Source organism: Abramis brama (assembly GCF_963993115.1).
Source record: "Abramis brama genome assembly, chromosome: 24".
Taxonomy (NCBI): Eukaryota; Metazoa; Chordata; class Actinopteri; order Cypriniformes; family Leuciscidae; genus Abramis; species Abramis brama.
In genome coordinates, this window is record NC_139986.1 from 130051 (window position 1) to 145724 (window position 15674).

The 15674-nt window shown below is 37.6% G+C and overlaps 1 protein-coding gene across 2 annotated transcripts in view; it reads left to right on the forward strand.

Annotated features, from left to right (window-relative positions):
- cdh19 (cadherin 19, type 2) overlaps nucleotides 1-15204 on the forward strand; it is a 78742-nt gene extending 63538 nt beyond the window's left edge. For both annotated transcript variants that reach the window (XM_084102661.1, XM_084102662.1), the window contains exons 9-12: nucleotides 4759-4880; nucleotides 5263-5380; nucleotides 6371-6622; nucleotides 13798-15204. In XM_084102661.1, coding sequence (XP_083958787.1) covers nucleotides 4759-4880; nucleotides 5263-5380; nucleotides 6371-6622; nucleotides 13798-14318 — 1013 coding nt within the window. In that variant the 3' untranslated portion in view covers nucleotides 14319-15204. The remainder of the gene's footprint in view (nucleotides 1-4758; nucleotides 4881-5262; nucleotides 5381-6370; nucleotides 6623-13797) is intronic.
- Nucleotides 15205-15674: the final 470 nt, after the last annotated feature.

The window sequence follows — 15674 nt, forward strand, 5'->3', positions numbered from 1 at the left end:
TCGTGGATTTATTTTATAAACTGCTCAAAAACAAACAGATAAACTCAAATTAAGTCTTTCAACACATTCAATCCAACGGCAGCTCTCAAGAGCATTCACCCGATCGCCACAAGCCCTCAGTCAATCTCTCTCCAGCTTCCTGTTTCCCGTTGGCTTTAATCCAGTCTCTCCACACCAATTACTGAAACAAGACACAGGTGTTTGTCATTTGCACTTAACCTACTTTCAAAGCGCTTGTCTCCTGGCTCTCTCTCCTGTTGCAGACCTCACTGAACCGCGCCCCCCTTGCCACAAAGGTAATAGTTATTTATTTCATAGCCAGCAAGTATTCAGTGAAGTGACTCTTTCTCATTCAATTAATCAGAATGACTAGTTCACAGTTCACAGTCAATCTGAAAGATGAATGAATGAATGAGGTATTTATATAGCGCTTTCATATCGTCGCTGTCGGGCGGAAACCTTGTATGTCCAAATTTAGTCAATTTCATATTTTTTCACAAATCGATGCTATTGGTCAGTCCCCACGTGGTTCTGTTTATTTTTTGTATTTTTTTTTAATAGAAATTATTAACCAATCTAAAGTGTTGAAAATAGCTTGAGAACAAATCTCTTAACTCCATTGGACACTTCAACTGTCTGAGAAGTCTCGTAACTCCACCTCTTCTTCACTCCGCGGGAGCCTCGCGGCATTTTGTCTCCTCAAGATTGAAAGTCGCAACGATTAAGAAATCCTCGTCGAGCAACACGTAAAGCAAGCCTTAACTATGATATCAGTTATTGATGTATTTTAAATGTCTACTTATTACTAGGCTTATTACTAGGCTTATTATACGTGTTCATTGAAGTTTTAAAATGTATCTAATATAAAACTTGAATTGAATTAAATGTTTTGGATACCAGCATTAAATTATTGTTTTTATTATTATTTTACTGACTCGAAGTTGGCAGTGTGCATGTAAAATACCCCAAGTAGCAGGTTTTATTTATGGGAGAAAAAAGGTCTGTCTACTGGCGCCAAGTAAGCCTATCTTTGGATAACTGTCTGTTTTTTAGACAATAACGAGTGAAAATAGTTAGGTTAGATACATTTGAGTAGGCCTGTTTTGTTAAAAATCGATAGCTGTAATGCTTCGGTGCAGAAGGAAGCCTGTGAGCCACGAAGGTAAGTTTGCGTGCAGGCTAATTTCTGCCTATTACAGCCTATAGTCACCTCATCGTTTTTTGTCCTGCTTCACTTATGGCTCTTAAACCTTTAAAATGGAGTTTAGGAAGATGTATGCAACCACAGTCGTTAGCTTTGGTTAACTGTTGAAGCCTGTTCTCTTGTCAAAAGGCTCAACGCGACCACCGACTTTGTTTGCGTGCAGATTAATTTCCGCCTATTTTAGACAGCCTAGTATTTTGGTATTGCATCACTCATATCGCTTAAACGTTTAAAATGGAGTTTAGGAAGATGTATGTAACCACAAATCATTAGATTTGAATAGCTCTTAAAGCCTTTTCTCTTGTCAAAAGGCTCAACGCGAATGCAGACTTTGATGAACACTGCTGGCAGCAGCGACGTCTGTGTCCGTACCGTTCTAATCAATGACAGCGTAACCTCGTATCTCCCTGCTCCAAAGTCATAAATCTCGTATCTCCGATTAAACATGATTTTGGGGAAATGTTGTGTTAATGTTGGTACACAACAGTATATGATAGCATGGGATTTTACATGACCACGGAGAGTCAGGACCTCGGTTTAACATCTCATCCGAAGGACGGTGCTTGTTACAGTATAGTGTCCCCATCACCAGGGTGGGAATTATACCGCGGCCACGCGGCCATGGCTGCCGTTGCCCTACACTTTGGCCTTCATGCCCCGTGAAAAAAAAATCATCGTACGGCCACAGTGGCCTGTGTGCCCTGGCCCTGTCCAAGTTCCACCCAAGTAGTCTCTGAACTTCAATTAGTTTGTGGATTCGCGCAGGTGCAGTGTCATAATCACATCGATGATCTCACGCATCAAAACAGCAGTGCAAGAAGCATGTAACGTCAGCACCAACAGAAGAACGACACTCTGTTGTCGACACTGGTGCATAGATATATACACTAGATTTCGCCTTGGCTACGGCATTCGTTCATGAACTGCCGTAGCCAAGGCGAAATCTATATGTCAATCTATGCACCAGTCTGCGCACACGTCACACAGCAGGAAGCGCGGGCGCCCTCAGATCACGACGTCGTTGTGTTACAAGAGATAAAAACTATATAAATACTGTTCGTTTTCTCACACAAACCGCTCGTTTCGTGTCTTAGGCCATCAATGTGTACTTACGATGGGAATTGTTTAATTTGGACGATGGGGAATTGTTTTAATTTGGACTCTGTGCTAGCTCTTTGAGACCGTGACCATAGACCTGCATTATATGACTGACAGACAAGAACGGTTTGACCTAAAAATATCAAAATCTGTTTGCTAGTAGATAAGTGCCCTTTTCAGAAAAGGGCCCTATGCAAGGTTCCAGAGGTAACGGCGTCGGCGCACTGAAGCGTTTTTTTTTTTTTTTAATAGTTCAAAGTTACTATAAGATTTAATGTTATTACCTTGACAAACTATAACTTACATCATTAAAAAGATATAAGACTCACGTTTCAGTATTTGACCATTATTGTATTCTGAGAAATTTATATTGACAGTTATGTCTTAATTTGTGTCAGGAGTTATGAAATGCAAAAATGAGTCGATACCTTTAATATGAATTATGAGCGTCAGACGCTCCCATTCATAAAAAACTCCTGTGCTGTCGTCATGAAAGCGATTCACAAAACAACGTCCCTCACGGCTCTTAGCTCAAAAGTGTGCAGATTTGGAGAAATATTGATATATTCTCAGTTTACATCAGATTTCTATTGACAGGAATAATATTTTATTGAATTTATAGCCAAATGCGTCGATGTAATCATTATGAGCGCTGTATACTGATGTGCTGTGTTTTCAATTCATACCAGCAGCCTGAGGGCGCTCTACTAAACATTATAGTCCATATTTGAAACACATGAAGAAGAGCGTTCGACAATGCAGGAAATTATTAATTTATTGGCATTTGTGTTGTTTCTGAATGCTTTTATTGGCATTTGTGTTGTTTCTGAATGCTTTTATTGGCATTTGTGGTATTTCTGAATGCTTTTATTGGCATTTGTGTTGTTTCTGAATGCTTTTATTGGCATTTGTGTTGTTTCTGAATGCTTTTATTGGCATTTGTGTTGTTTCTGAATGCTTTTATTGGCATTTATGTTGTTTCTATTGTTGTGTGAGGGTGTATACCTTCTGGATGTAATGGCGCTCTCTCTCTCTCTCATTAAAAAATGTTTTTTTTTATTAAAAAAGTCATAATCCATGTCTTATTCCAAATTAGGATGTTATGGTATCAAATCTGAATGGGAAAACCATCGAATTGTACGATGGCCTTTGTGCCCTGTCATATGGCCTTGGTGCCCCTAAAAAAAAAGGTGGAGGCCAAATGGCCTTGCCCCTAAAATTACATAATTCCCACCCTGCCCATCACTATAATCAAGTCAAGTCATTTATATAGCACTTTTAACAATGTAGATTGTTCCAAAGTGGCTTTACAGTGATAATAGGAGATTAAAGTAACAGAGATTGTTTTGGCTTTAAAGCAGCTCTAGAATAAAATGATTGTCCAGCTATACTGGGGCGTTAGTACCCACACAGACCACAGGGTGAGCAGCGCCCCCTGCTGGCCTCACTAACAACTCTTCCAGCAGCAAACTAGTTTCCCAGGAGGTCTCCCATCCAGGTACTAGCCAGGCTCAACACTGCTTAGCTTCAGTGGGCAACCAGTCTTGGACTACAGGGTGGTATGGCTGCTGGCAAAAGATGTTTTTTTCCCACATAATCCCCTGCACAGAACTTTTCTTTGATTGTCCAAGTACTGTGCATGTATGAGGCAAGTTTACCCCGGCTGAGAATAACATATCTCAAACTATCATCTATCATCACAAGTGGATGACACCGACCACTTCCAGAGGTAGTAGAAAACGCATTTGACCAGACTGCTTTCGTAGTGTAGACGTTCATGTTGACGAATGCATTTTATTCAGCTCATCAAAGAGGTGTTTGCTGGCCAGGGCTTGATAATGTATCGTACGGTGAATCACGAGACATTGGTGAGCCTTTTCATTCAAACACTTTTTTTTTTTTTTTTTTATGATTGAAGCAGCTCCATATGTGCAGCATGTGACTAAATTATTAGAGGGATTTTTTTTCCCTAGTGAAGTATGTTGTCAATTGCGTGGAAAATATCTTCTCTGCATGTTGTTGTTGACCAATTAGTAGACAAAAGAATGCCCTATTTCAGCATCTTTAATGTACTGCACATATAGCTTTTTTGACATGACACTTTAAGAAAATTACTTCTCTTTTTTTATATACACTATAATTAAAATATTCAAAGAATATTCACATTTCTTACTCGTAACCCTTAAACTGAGAGTGAGTTTGGCAACCCCTCAAAAATCTTTAGCGACCCCTAGTGGGGATCCACTGATCTATAGCAAGAGCCCATTCTCTCCCTAATGAATTGCCTCATACGATTCAAGGAAGGAGTAAGGTTACAATATCACACATTTCAGACTATAGTGTCTTTTTTCCATCATATATCTTTTATAGTTACTTAAACACACTTTGAAAATGAACAAGATTGATTAATTGATGGGCAACCGACAGTAACATGTATGTGTTGCTGCACCTTTCAGGAGATGACCAGCTGTCCTCCTCTGTGTCTGTACTCATCTCAGTCCTGGATGTCAATGACAATGTGCCTACCCTGTCACAAGACTATCAGCCCTATGTGTGTGAGGACACACAGGCAGGAGAGGTAACACACAAAAGCTTTTTTCATAATCGGTCCTTACATTATAAAGCTTTTTTTGTCACCTATGAGAATTACTTGCTCACCCCTTTTAGTTACAATAACAGTTTAGATCAGTGAAGTAGAGAAATCACAGAAAGATTAACAGCTAACAGTGGCCCGATGTATTCAAAACAAATAGATTTACACTAACAAGTCCATATTCTGTATCTAACTGGATGATTTTATTTTTACATAAAAGCAACATTTCAACAATCCCTAGATATATACACACAATAGTCAAAGTATATGTCCTATTGGCAAGGTTCTCTAACTGGTTGAGTTTGAACTGTCGATGAATTCATGTACATGCACAGATCGTAATGTTCTCTGTATGTCTCACTTGAAGCTAATTGAGTTGATCAGTGCCACTGATGCAGATGATCCTGTAGATGGCCATCATTTCTATTTCTCCATGATCCCAGACAAACACATCAATCCCAACTTCACCATCAGAGACAACCAAGGTATGTCACAACATTAGCTTTGTACGTTTAGAATGGCCAGTTTCACACATACCTGCGGCACAAACAGTGCCTTTTGCTGCCTATATTGGTGAAACGCTTTTCCAAGGAAGATGAAATAAAACAAGACTTATTAAATAACTCAGAATAGTAAAACAAACAACGATCCATCAATACAAAACTTTGTGCTGTGCACAAATAATACCAGACAATGAGTGATACAAACAGAGGAACTTAAATAGACAGAAGCAAAGAACTAAATGATAAGCAGCTGTGACGATTAATCAGTGGCCATAAAACTAATGATTGGTGGGAAACTAAGACAAAGGAGAACATGTGGCTGAAAAACTTTAGGTATAGGTATCAATTAGGTATAGAGTATTCACACAGCATATGTGATCAGTACAGTGCTAAACACCAAGTTTCAAGAAGTTTCATGCTGAACTCAGCAGAAATATGTTTGCCAAGCACAAGCAAACAAACAGCACTTTCTGTTTAGTCAGTCTGACAGAATCTAGATGATAATTTAGCAATATATAGCTACAGTTTGGGGTTTGGATTCTATTACCCATAACCATTTAACTTATGGCTGTTATTTAAGATGAAAAACATAATGTAGTAACTTCGAAATTACTTTTTATTAATAAATGTAATAATTCTTAAAAATACTAACTTGAAGAGATATTTAGTTTTAATGAAAACAACATTCATTAAATTGATCATTTAAAAATACAAATTAGAATTTAATTTGTTGCTGTTTTTAAACTGTAATGTTTATTTAACCTGGAAAATTTGTCAACATTAAGTGCAACTGGAACAATAATTTACACTGGATTAAAATAAAGCATTTAAAAATAATGAGGACTTTGCCTCCTCATTTCAAAAAAGCAGTGCATGCCACTGATATACAGATCCAATGATCAAGTCTTCTGGATACCCTTTGTATAATGCACTGTGTGTATATAATTGTATGGTAATCTGAAACTGTTGCAGATAACACAGCTAGCATTCTGGCACGGCGGAGCACCTTCACCCAACATGATCGCACACACTATTATCTTCCAGTGGTGATCAGAGACAGTGGTTCCCCCATTCTGTCCAGCACCACCACTCTCACCATCAGGGTGTGTGTGTGCCAGCCGACCGGTCACTGTCCATCAGCTGGTGTTGAAGCCCAAGCGCTCGCTCTGGATCTCAACATGCAGATTCTACTGGGCCTGTGTGTTTGCCTCATCACACTTGCAGGTGAGGCTAAATGAGAAGTGGCACTGTGCAATTATGACCATCTGATTCTAAGGAATCTTTTAAAAGCGGTGCATAGCACAGGATAGATTTCTCCAGTTCTCTTTAATTGTGGGATACATTTGAGGTTGCATTAGTACTGAATCACAAGACTCTCTTTTCTAGCAGAGCTTTTGTGTTAATGAGGGAATATTCTTCAAGCTTCAAGCAGGCAAGTATGACAGCAGTGAACAATCTAATAAACTTTCATAATAAATATACTGATATACCAGTGTGACCTCACACTAATATAATAACATTGATGCTTGATCAAGTGTCATAATGCTAATTACATACTGTACGCAAATGAGACTGCATATATAATTTTAGAGCAAATTATTAAAGAGCAACATTAATAGCTGTGTTTCCACTGTCACTTCTAGGGCCAACGACCAGGAGTTTTTGAGGTGTGGTCATAGACAGAGTTTATCTGACTAAAGTACCACTAAAGCTCATTTGCTATCTTGTCATATCATGCCAACTGCTAACATTAAAATTGAATACATTTAAAACTTTTTTCTCATCTCAAAATGGACTTTCAAGATGTCCTGCTTTGAAACTCTCTTGACTAATGACAGACAAAAGATGCAATGATTAAGTAGGCATTGATCCATTCATGTTGTGCTAACATACAGTATATCAATCTGATCTTGAAAGTATTTACTATCACATACATGGATACATTTCTACAGACATGCACTGTGACAATGTAGCATTTTGTTTTGGTACACAACCTGGTCAGTTTTCAGTTATCACCATTGGTTTACCTTAAATCTGAAATGGCATTTGTGATAAAGAAATAGGGTGCATGCCTCATTTTTCTAAAAAGAAACTGAAGAATTATTTTAGCTGGCATTCCTATTATAAATATTTGAGGGATATTTCTTTCAATTACATTAAAGGCACAGTATGTAAGTTTCGCCACTAGAGGTCGCTTCTTCAAAACAATTAAAAGGGCGTAGCTTGATGACTTTGTGAATGAGCGTGGAATCATGGGAGGTTGCATCTTCACCTCCACAGCCAATGGAAGCAATCAGATGGGGCTCATGCGAAAGTATTAAAGTTTTATTAATGTTACTGTGGTATGAAGCAGGGCGCGGCCGCGAGTGGGATATTTTACATTGCTGTTTTTATTATATGCCTATATGGCACAGTGGGCCAAGCATGCGCCCTTAAATAGCATCTGAACGCGCCACTGACTTTAGACTAGGTTTTTCCTGGTCTGTGGCGGAATTGTTTTCTGGAACTGCCAAATAGCACCAGGGAACGTTTGCGCCGGAACACGCCTCCTCTTTGCGCTGAACCGCCCCCGGGAGCGCAAGTTCATTCCCTAATTTCCTCATTTACTGACGTGCGTCTGTCGAGGGAAAAGTCCGCTGTGCGTCGGGTGCAAAATAGGAATGAAACATGCGTCGGTGTACAAAGTCAGTTGTGCTGTGTGCAAGATAGGGCCCATGATGTCATTTACAGGCGATGCAATGACACTGTTACACTTGTTAAAATTGCTGATTTCTCTAATGTAGTCAAGTCACCTTCATTTATATAGCGCTTTTAACAATATACTGTAGATTATTTCAAAGCAGCTTTACAGTTATAATAGGAAATTAAAGTAACATAGATTGTTTTGGCTTTACAGCAGCTCTAGAATAAAGTTAAAGTTAAAGTTAAAGCTAAAGTTAGTTTTGATTGATTCACTTCCGTTGTAAAGATCATTAGTTATTAACTTAGGGGCCGCTAACACGACACCATTCTAACAGAAAACCCTTAATGCAATCCGGTGTGGTGAAGTATCCGGTCACTCTGAAGTGATGGGTCCGGGCTGAGGACCCAAGCAATCCAATTGGTTCAAAGCACGTTTTATGGGTAATCGCTTTAGTGCCTGGTTACAAATCATACAAAATCACTTTATTATAGAAGACGTTTGTACTACGTTATAACGAGTCATTAATGTATTTAATGTATTTTAAATTATACGTTTCATATACTAGTATTTAACCGAAGCTATATATTGTGAAATTAAACATTTATCGTTGTTAGTGTGTTTTTAAGTTAGCTTAGATAGTAGCATAGCATACAGCTAACGTTATCCGATGATCGTGCTATGAGCTTTACCTGATATTACTGCACTGATACTGCCTTACCGTATCGCGAGAACAGATTTAGATCAGGCATACTACTGGCATACTAATTGGGTCCTCAGCCCGGACCCATCACTTCAGAGTGACCGGATACTTCACCACACCGGCTGCTCATTTGCACAAAACAGTGCTTGATGGCTCGAGAATGCAAACCATGAAATAGGATCCAAGGTACAAGCCTTGAAAAATGTATAATACAGATTTTTTTATCGCGTCCGCGTAGCCATGTGAACCTGAATTATCTCGACAACGCTTTATCTGTAGAGAGGTAAAGGGAGGGAGGGAGGGAGGCCTTCACAGGGGAGAAACTAGTGACACTTCAGGACTGCGTTGTCGTCGCGTCCAGGTGCAGGTCCTTCATCAGATCTGGAGTGTGTGTGTGTGTGTGTGTGTGTGTCCAGGCACTGGTCCTTCATCAGATCTGGATCCGGCGGACTGCAGTAAACCTCGGGATAAACAGAGAGACTAATATTAGCGTAGACGCCATTCTTCTTATGATGTAACGAGTACATCAGGATTTATGGGAAGTGTTCCCGGTTCCGGCTGACCTAATCTATGCAGCCTAACATTGAATTATTGTTTATTAAGCGTGCAGGGCAACCACCCATAATAGCATTACAATAATCTAGTCTTGATGTCATGAACGCATGAACTAACTGTTCCGCATTTATCATTGAGAGCATATGATATAATTTAGAATGCGGTTTTACAGATACTAGACACGTGACTTTCAAATGAAAGATTGGTATCAAAGAGCACACACACACACACACACACACACACAGGTTCCTAACCGACTACGAGGACTTGTCAGAGCAGCCATCAAGTGTTAGACAGTATTCTAGGTTATTACGTGAGGAAGTATTTTGTCCAATAATTAGAATCTCTGTTTTTTCCAGAATTTAGTAGTAGGAAATTGCTAGTCATCCAATTTTTTGGTAACACTTTAGAATAATGGTCCGTAGTTAACAAGTAACTATGCAGGAAGTAATAGGTAGTACTGCATTAACACCGAACTTAATACTATTAACTAATATGGAAGCAATATTAACTAAGCAGTAAGTAATATCTAAATTAGTACAAAGGTAGTTCCTTGGTAGGTATTTGATTATTACTAAAGAAATGTATCCTCACTGAGAACTACTTGTGAACTAAGAAAGAATAACCAATTAATTACTAATCACAAAAGTAACATGTCTAAAAAGTGAACAATTGTGGGTTTTTTTTTTTACTCTTAACATGGTCATAACATTTCAGAAGCTTGTGCCTCAAATGGGTTCTTAGTGGAAACCAGTTTATATTTCCCCAAATACATTAGCTACAGGTTGAGATTGTGACTACTACTCTTGCCAAAGGATGGACGCATGTTCTCTGTTTATTTCAAACTTAAACATAGAATAATACTAATAATGATAATTTGTTTAAAATTTTAAATAATTAGGAAGTGATGCTGACACTCATGATTGGATTAGTTCACTATTATGAGCTCTTGAGTGTCAGTTCAATATGTCTCAGACTCCAAAGACCTACCTTTATGTTACAGTAGCCGCCAGAGGAGGACTTCTCTTTAGGATATGAATATAAACATTGATGTTCTCTTGTCAAAAACAATTTGCATCCTTAATGAAGAAATTGGCTGCATTTATGTTGCGATAATCGCAAAACCACATCTTCCAGATTACAATGTTTGTTAGAATATTACTAGTGCCTGTACAGTATGTGTTAAATATAAAATTAAATAACTTGTATTACTTGTGAAAAACATGCTAACTCCTCACTAATTACTCAAGCGTTACCTTGTTATCCCGCAGGAACTACTAGTGATGTGGCCCATTATTTTAAAGTGACAAACATGCTAACTCCTCACTAATTACTCAAGCGTTACCTTGTTATCCCGCAGGAACTACTAGTGATGTGGCCCATTATTTTAAAGTGACAAACATGCTAACTCCTCACTAATTACTCAAGCGTTACCTTGGTATCCCTTGTTAACTACTAGTGCAGCCTGGTCTCATTGTAATACGTAGGTAGTAATACGTAATTTTCTCAAAGATAGAAAACATACTTTTTTGTACGTTTCGATGCTGAAACGTATAACGTTAATATGGACGCATCTGCAACGTTTAAACGTAACATTATTACGATTTTACAGCTAAAAAATGTAAACTATTTACTAATATTTCATATCATAACGATATCTGTATAATTTCCCTTTTACCATTTTATAGATTATAAATGTAAGATCTCTTAACCCTACTCCCACACCTAAACATACCCATTTTATTGACAAAATTAAAAGGATAAAACTTAATGGACAGATATGTGTAGGGAAATGGCAGTTTTATTAACAATATAGCATTAAAACATAGTAAAACTAATCCTACCCCTACCCCTAACAATTTCTGTAAACTAAGTTACGTAGGCTAGAATTATAAAGAAAAACAACAGACAGGTATAATCACAATCATTTATTTATTGAGAAAATATCAAAACCGGTACCAAAAGTTGTTCACATGACGATGTGTCGCAGTCCTCTCTGGCAGTATTGTATGAGGTAACGTTACAGAGCAGAATATAAATTATTAATCCATGAAAATGTTAATCCAGTTTCGGTTCGCTGTTCGCTCTGTGAAGGCGCGTGCGCTTCTCCAGTTCAAATATAGTACACCAATTTAAACACAGCATGTCGTAATCTGTGACGAAGCATGCGAGAGCCAATAAGCGTCTGATATCACTGCGGTAAAACATGTCGTAACGCTTCGGGAGAAGCGGAAATGGAGATGAAGATCACTGGATAAAGGGCTGAATTTGGATCTGTTTCTTGCAAACAACGTATGGATTCTAAAGATTTGGATTACATCAAGCTAATAAAATTGATATATTTTGTGAATTTATGTTGTGTTTTAGTGTATTATGGGTCTTGAATGCAATAGAGTCAAAACATTAATTTCGATTAATTAGTGAGGAGTTGGCATGTTTTTCACTTTAAAATAATGGGCCACATCACTAGTAGTTCCTGCGGGATAACAAGGTAACGCTTGAGTAATTAGTGAGGAGTTAGCATGTTTTTCACTTTAAAATAATGGGCCACATCACTAGTAGTTCATGCGGGATAACAAGGTAACGCTTGAGTAATTAGTGAGGAGTTAGCATGTTTTTCACAAGTAATACAAGTTATTTAATTTTATATTTAACACATACTGTACAGGCACTAGTAATATTCTAACAAACATTGTAATCTGGAAGATGTGGTTTTGCGATTATCGCAACATAAATGCAGCCAATTTCTTCATTAAGGATGCAAATTGTTTTTGACAAGAGAACATCAATGTTTATATTCATATCCTAAAGAGAAGTCCTCCTCTGGCGGCTACTGTAACATAAAGGTAGGTCTTTGGAGTCTGAGACATATTGAACTGACACTCAAGAGCTCATAATAGTGAACTAATCCAATCATGAGTGTCAGCATCACTTCCTAATTATTTAAAATTTTAAACAAATTATCATTATTAGTATTATTCTATGTTTAAGTTTGAAATAAACAGAGAACATGCGTCCATCCTTTGGCAAGAGTAGTAGTCACAATCTCAACCTGTAGCTAATGTATTTGGGGAAATATAAACTGGTTTCCACTAAGAACCCATTTGAGGCACAAGCTTCTGAAATGTTATGACCATGTTAAGAGTAAAAAAAAACCCCACAATTGTTCACTTTTTAGACATGTTACTTTTGTGATTAGTAATTAATTGGTTATTCTTTCTTAGTTCACAAGTAGTTCTCAGTGAGGATACATTTCTTTAGTAATAATCAAATACCTACCAAGGAACTACCTTTGTACTAAATTAGATATTACTTACTGCTTAGTTAATATTGCTTCCATATTAGTTAATAGTATTAAGTTCGGTGTTAATGCAGTACTACCTATTACTTCCTGCATAGTTACTTGTTAACTACGGACCATTATTCTAAAGTGTTACCAATTTTTTATATCAGCTATGCATTCCGTTAATTTTGTGAATTGGTAAGTTTCATCAGGGCGTAAAGAAAGATAGAGCTGAGTATCATCAGCATGATAATATATTACAAAAAGTTTGTAATATTGATTTATTTTTTATTTTTTTAGGGGGCACTGCCTCCCTTTCCTCCATATACACACTTTATAAAGACATAAATAGTAGGTGTAAACATGACTGTGTGGTCACAATTTTGAATATGAGACTACTGATATAAACTTCTATTTTGTACGTGCATTTTGTATTTTATTATGTATTTATATAAGCAGAATAATTGCAGCATAAAGGGAAAAAAGTGGATTTTAGGTTAGAAAGCATGATGCTCACCGTGTTAGAATGAAAGTGTGTCAGTCAAGTTCCAACCAAGATGCAATCGACAGCAACACATTATGGGAAAGATGTCTAAAATAGTCTGACGGCAGTTAAAAATTAATAGTAAATAAATGACATTTGAGTGTGCATCAAACATGCCTAACATGGAAGCTTGAACGTGTGTGTGAGACATGCTAGAACAGACTGCATTGGTTCTCGAGCACATTTGAGCTTCTTCTTTTCCATTTAATGGCGGTCGCTGGCTGGCAATCCTACAACACAACACTGGCGTGACAGCGGATGTAAAATAAAGGCTCGGGTTTAGGGTAGCCGATACCGATCAGTTAAAAAAAATGCTTAATCGGCCCTGATCCTGATCCTTGAGATCGGCTTTGGATATTCCTAATTGTAATCCAGAAATGTTACATATTGTGCCTTTAATACCGTTTTTAATATATTTGATGTTTTTATGAAGTCCTGGACCTGACCCTGGTAAGATTTTCTTAATTATATCCAGTTTAAAAAGTGTTCATTTTAAAAGTGTAGTATTTGTTTTTATTTTTCTTAGTTTTATTCTGTTCTGTACAGCACTTTGGTCAGCTTTGGTTGTTTTTAAATGTGCTTTATAAATAAATATTGTATTGTAAAACACTTCTCTTTCTGGCTTGCCCTGCAGTGCTATCCACGTTAATTCTAGCTGTGCGAAAATACAAGACATTACGGCAGGAGAAAATGGCAACAAAAGAGCTGGAAACAGAAGAGTTCTCTGAGAAAATCTTGAGTTTTACAGTCCCAGAGACACAGCCCAACCAAACAGTTTGTCTTCGGCATCCGCACCGGCGAGAGCGCAAGCTCTGTCGAGAACAAGTCACCACCAGTATCCGCATGTCTCTACGTCACTCTCACCTCATAGGACCAGAAGACGGGGTCTTTCAACAGTTTATTATGGATCGTCTGGCTGAGGCAGATGAAGACCCCTACGTCCCACCCTTCGACTGTCTGCACACGTATGCGTTTGAGGGGACGGGGTCGGTCTCGGGGTCACTGAGCTCGCTGGAGTCTGAGGTCACGGGGTCACCGAGCTCGCTGGAGTCTGACACATCTGACCCTTGCGTGAGTCAAACCCGTGATTCGGGGCCACAGCTCTTGAGGCTCTCCCCATGGCTGGGAGCAGCAGATGATGACACCTTATTCTGACCTGACAATAAAAAAATATTCTCACTGTGGCTTTTATGATCATACCTACAAATCTTGGAGTGACTGAACTGAACTTTTAGAAGAAGGATCTTGAACCCTGTTTTTCTTCTACTACTACTACTTCTGAAACTCTTTGGGCATCAGAGAATGTATATTGCAGAGACCCTAAAATTGTTATGATGGTCTGATATGGCACTAATACTCATGTGTACATACACACATCCATCTTTATGTAACATTATAATAATAATAATTTAATTTATATTTATATCTCAATAGGAGCCCTAGTGACTGATGGTAAAGTGCTGCAGTTTTTTTATCGCCCCCACCTCGCAAGCCGTTTTGAACCCTGCTCTGAGCGGTTGCGAGTTGGACCAGCCACTAAAAAAAATAACAAATAAAAATTGTACTGTCCAACACGCAGAACCTGATTTCACCAAGTGCAACATGTTCCTGGAACAACATTCCAATCAACCAATAAGATTTGAGGGACAAGTTAGGGTTATGTCAAGTCAAATTTAGGATTGCAACCTTAGGTTAGGTGCTTCTACATCAGTGTTATTACAAAAATAATAATATAATAATAATAATCACTGATTCTTCAGATAAGGGACAAAACGTTTTAGAAGTTCGTTTTTATTATTTAATAGTACATTTATTATAAACTGATAGATTTGTAGACAAAGGTCTCAGCTAATTAACCATGTGAGGGAACAGGTTTTTCTGAAAATGTTTTTTTTTTTTTTCTAAAACTGTAGATTTATTCACTTCATAACCTAATTACATTACTTAAAAACGTATTTTAATTTAATTTATCGGACAACAGTTTAAAGTCTTAAATTATGTAATACTGGTATTCAGTAAAGAAGCTAAGTCAAAAAATAAATTTTCTAAAAAAAAAAATTGGGTTGGGGTTATTATGAACAATCCAGGTCCTAAATTCCTTAAATCTCTAACCTCCTTTTTAATATTAAACATATAACCAATGTTCTTAGGTAAATCAGACATAATATCATGTAGTTCAGTTGATGTTTTAATATTTTAACACAATAAATGGAAAAAAATAATAAAATATTTATTTCAAAATGATTAGAAACCTTCATATGACAGTGTTAAAAACTGAGGGTGTTGACAAAGGTCCAACTGAGGGTACGACAAACGATTGACGAGACAACAAATTAAGACAACTAATTTTTATACTAATATTTAATTTAAAACAACAGTCCTTCCAGTGGTTTGTTTTTCTCCTTTTAGCTGTACAGAACATCTCATTCTGGGTCTCCGCTAGCTCACAGAACACAAGAAGCGTACGTTAGGTTGAGTGTAATGGTAAGCGTTATTATGAGCCGCTGTAGC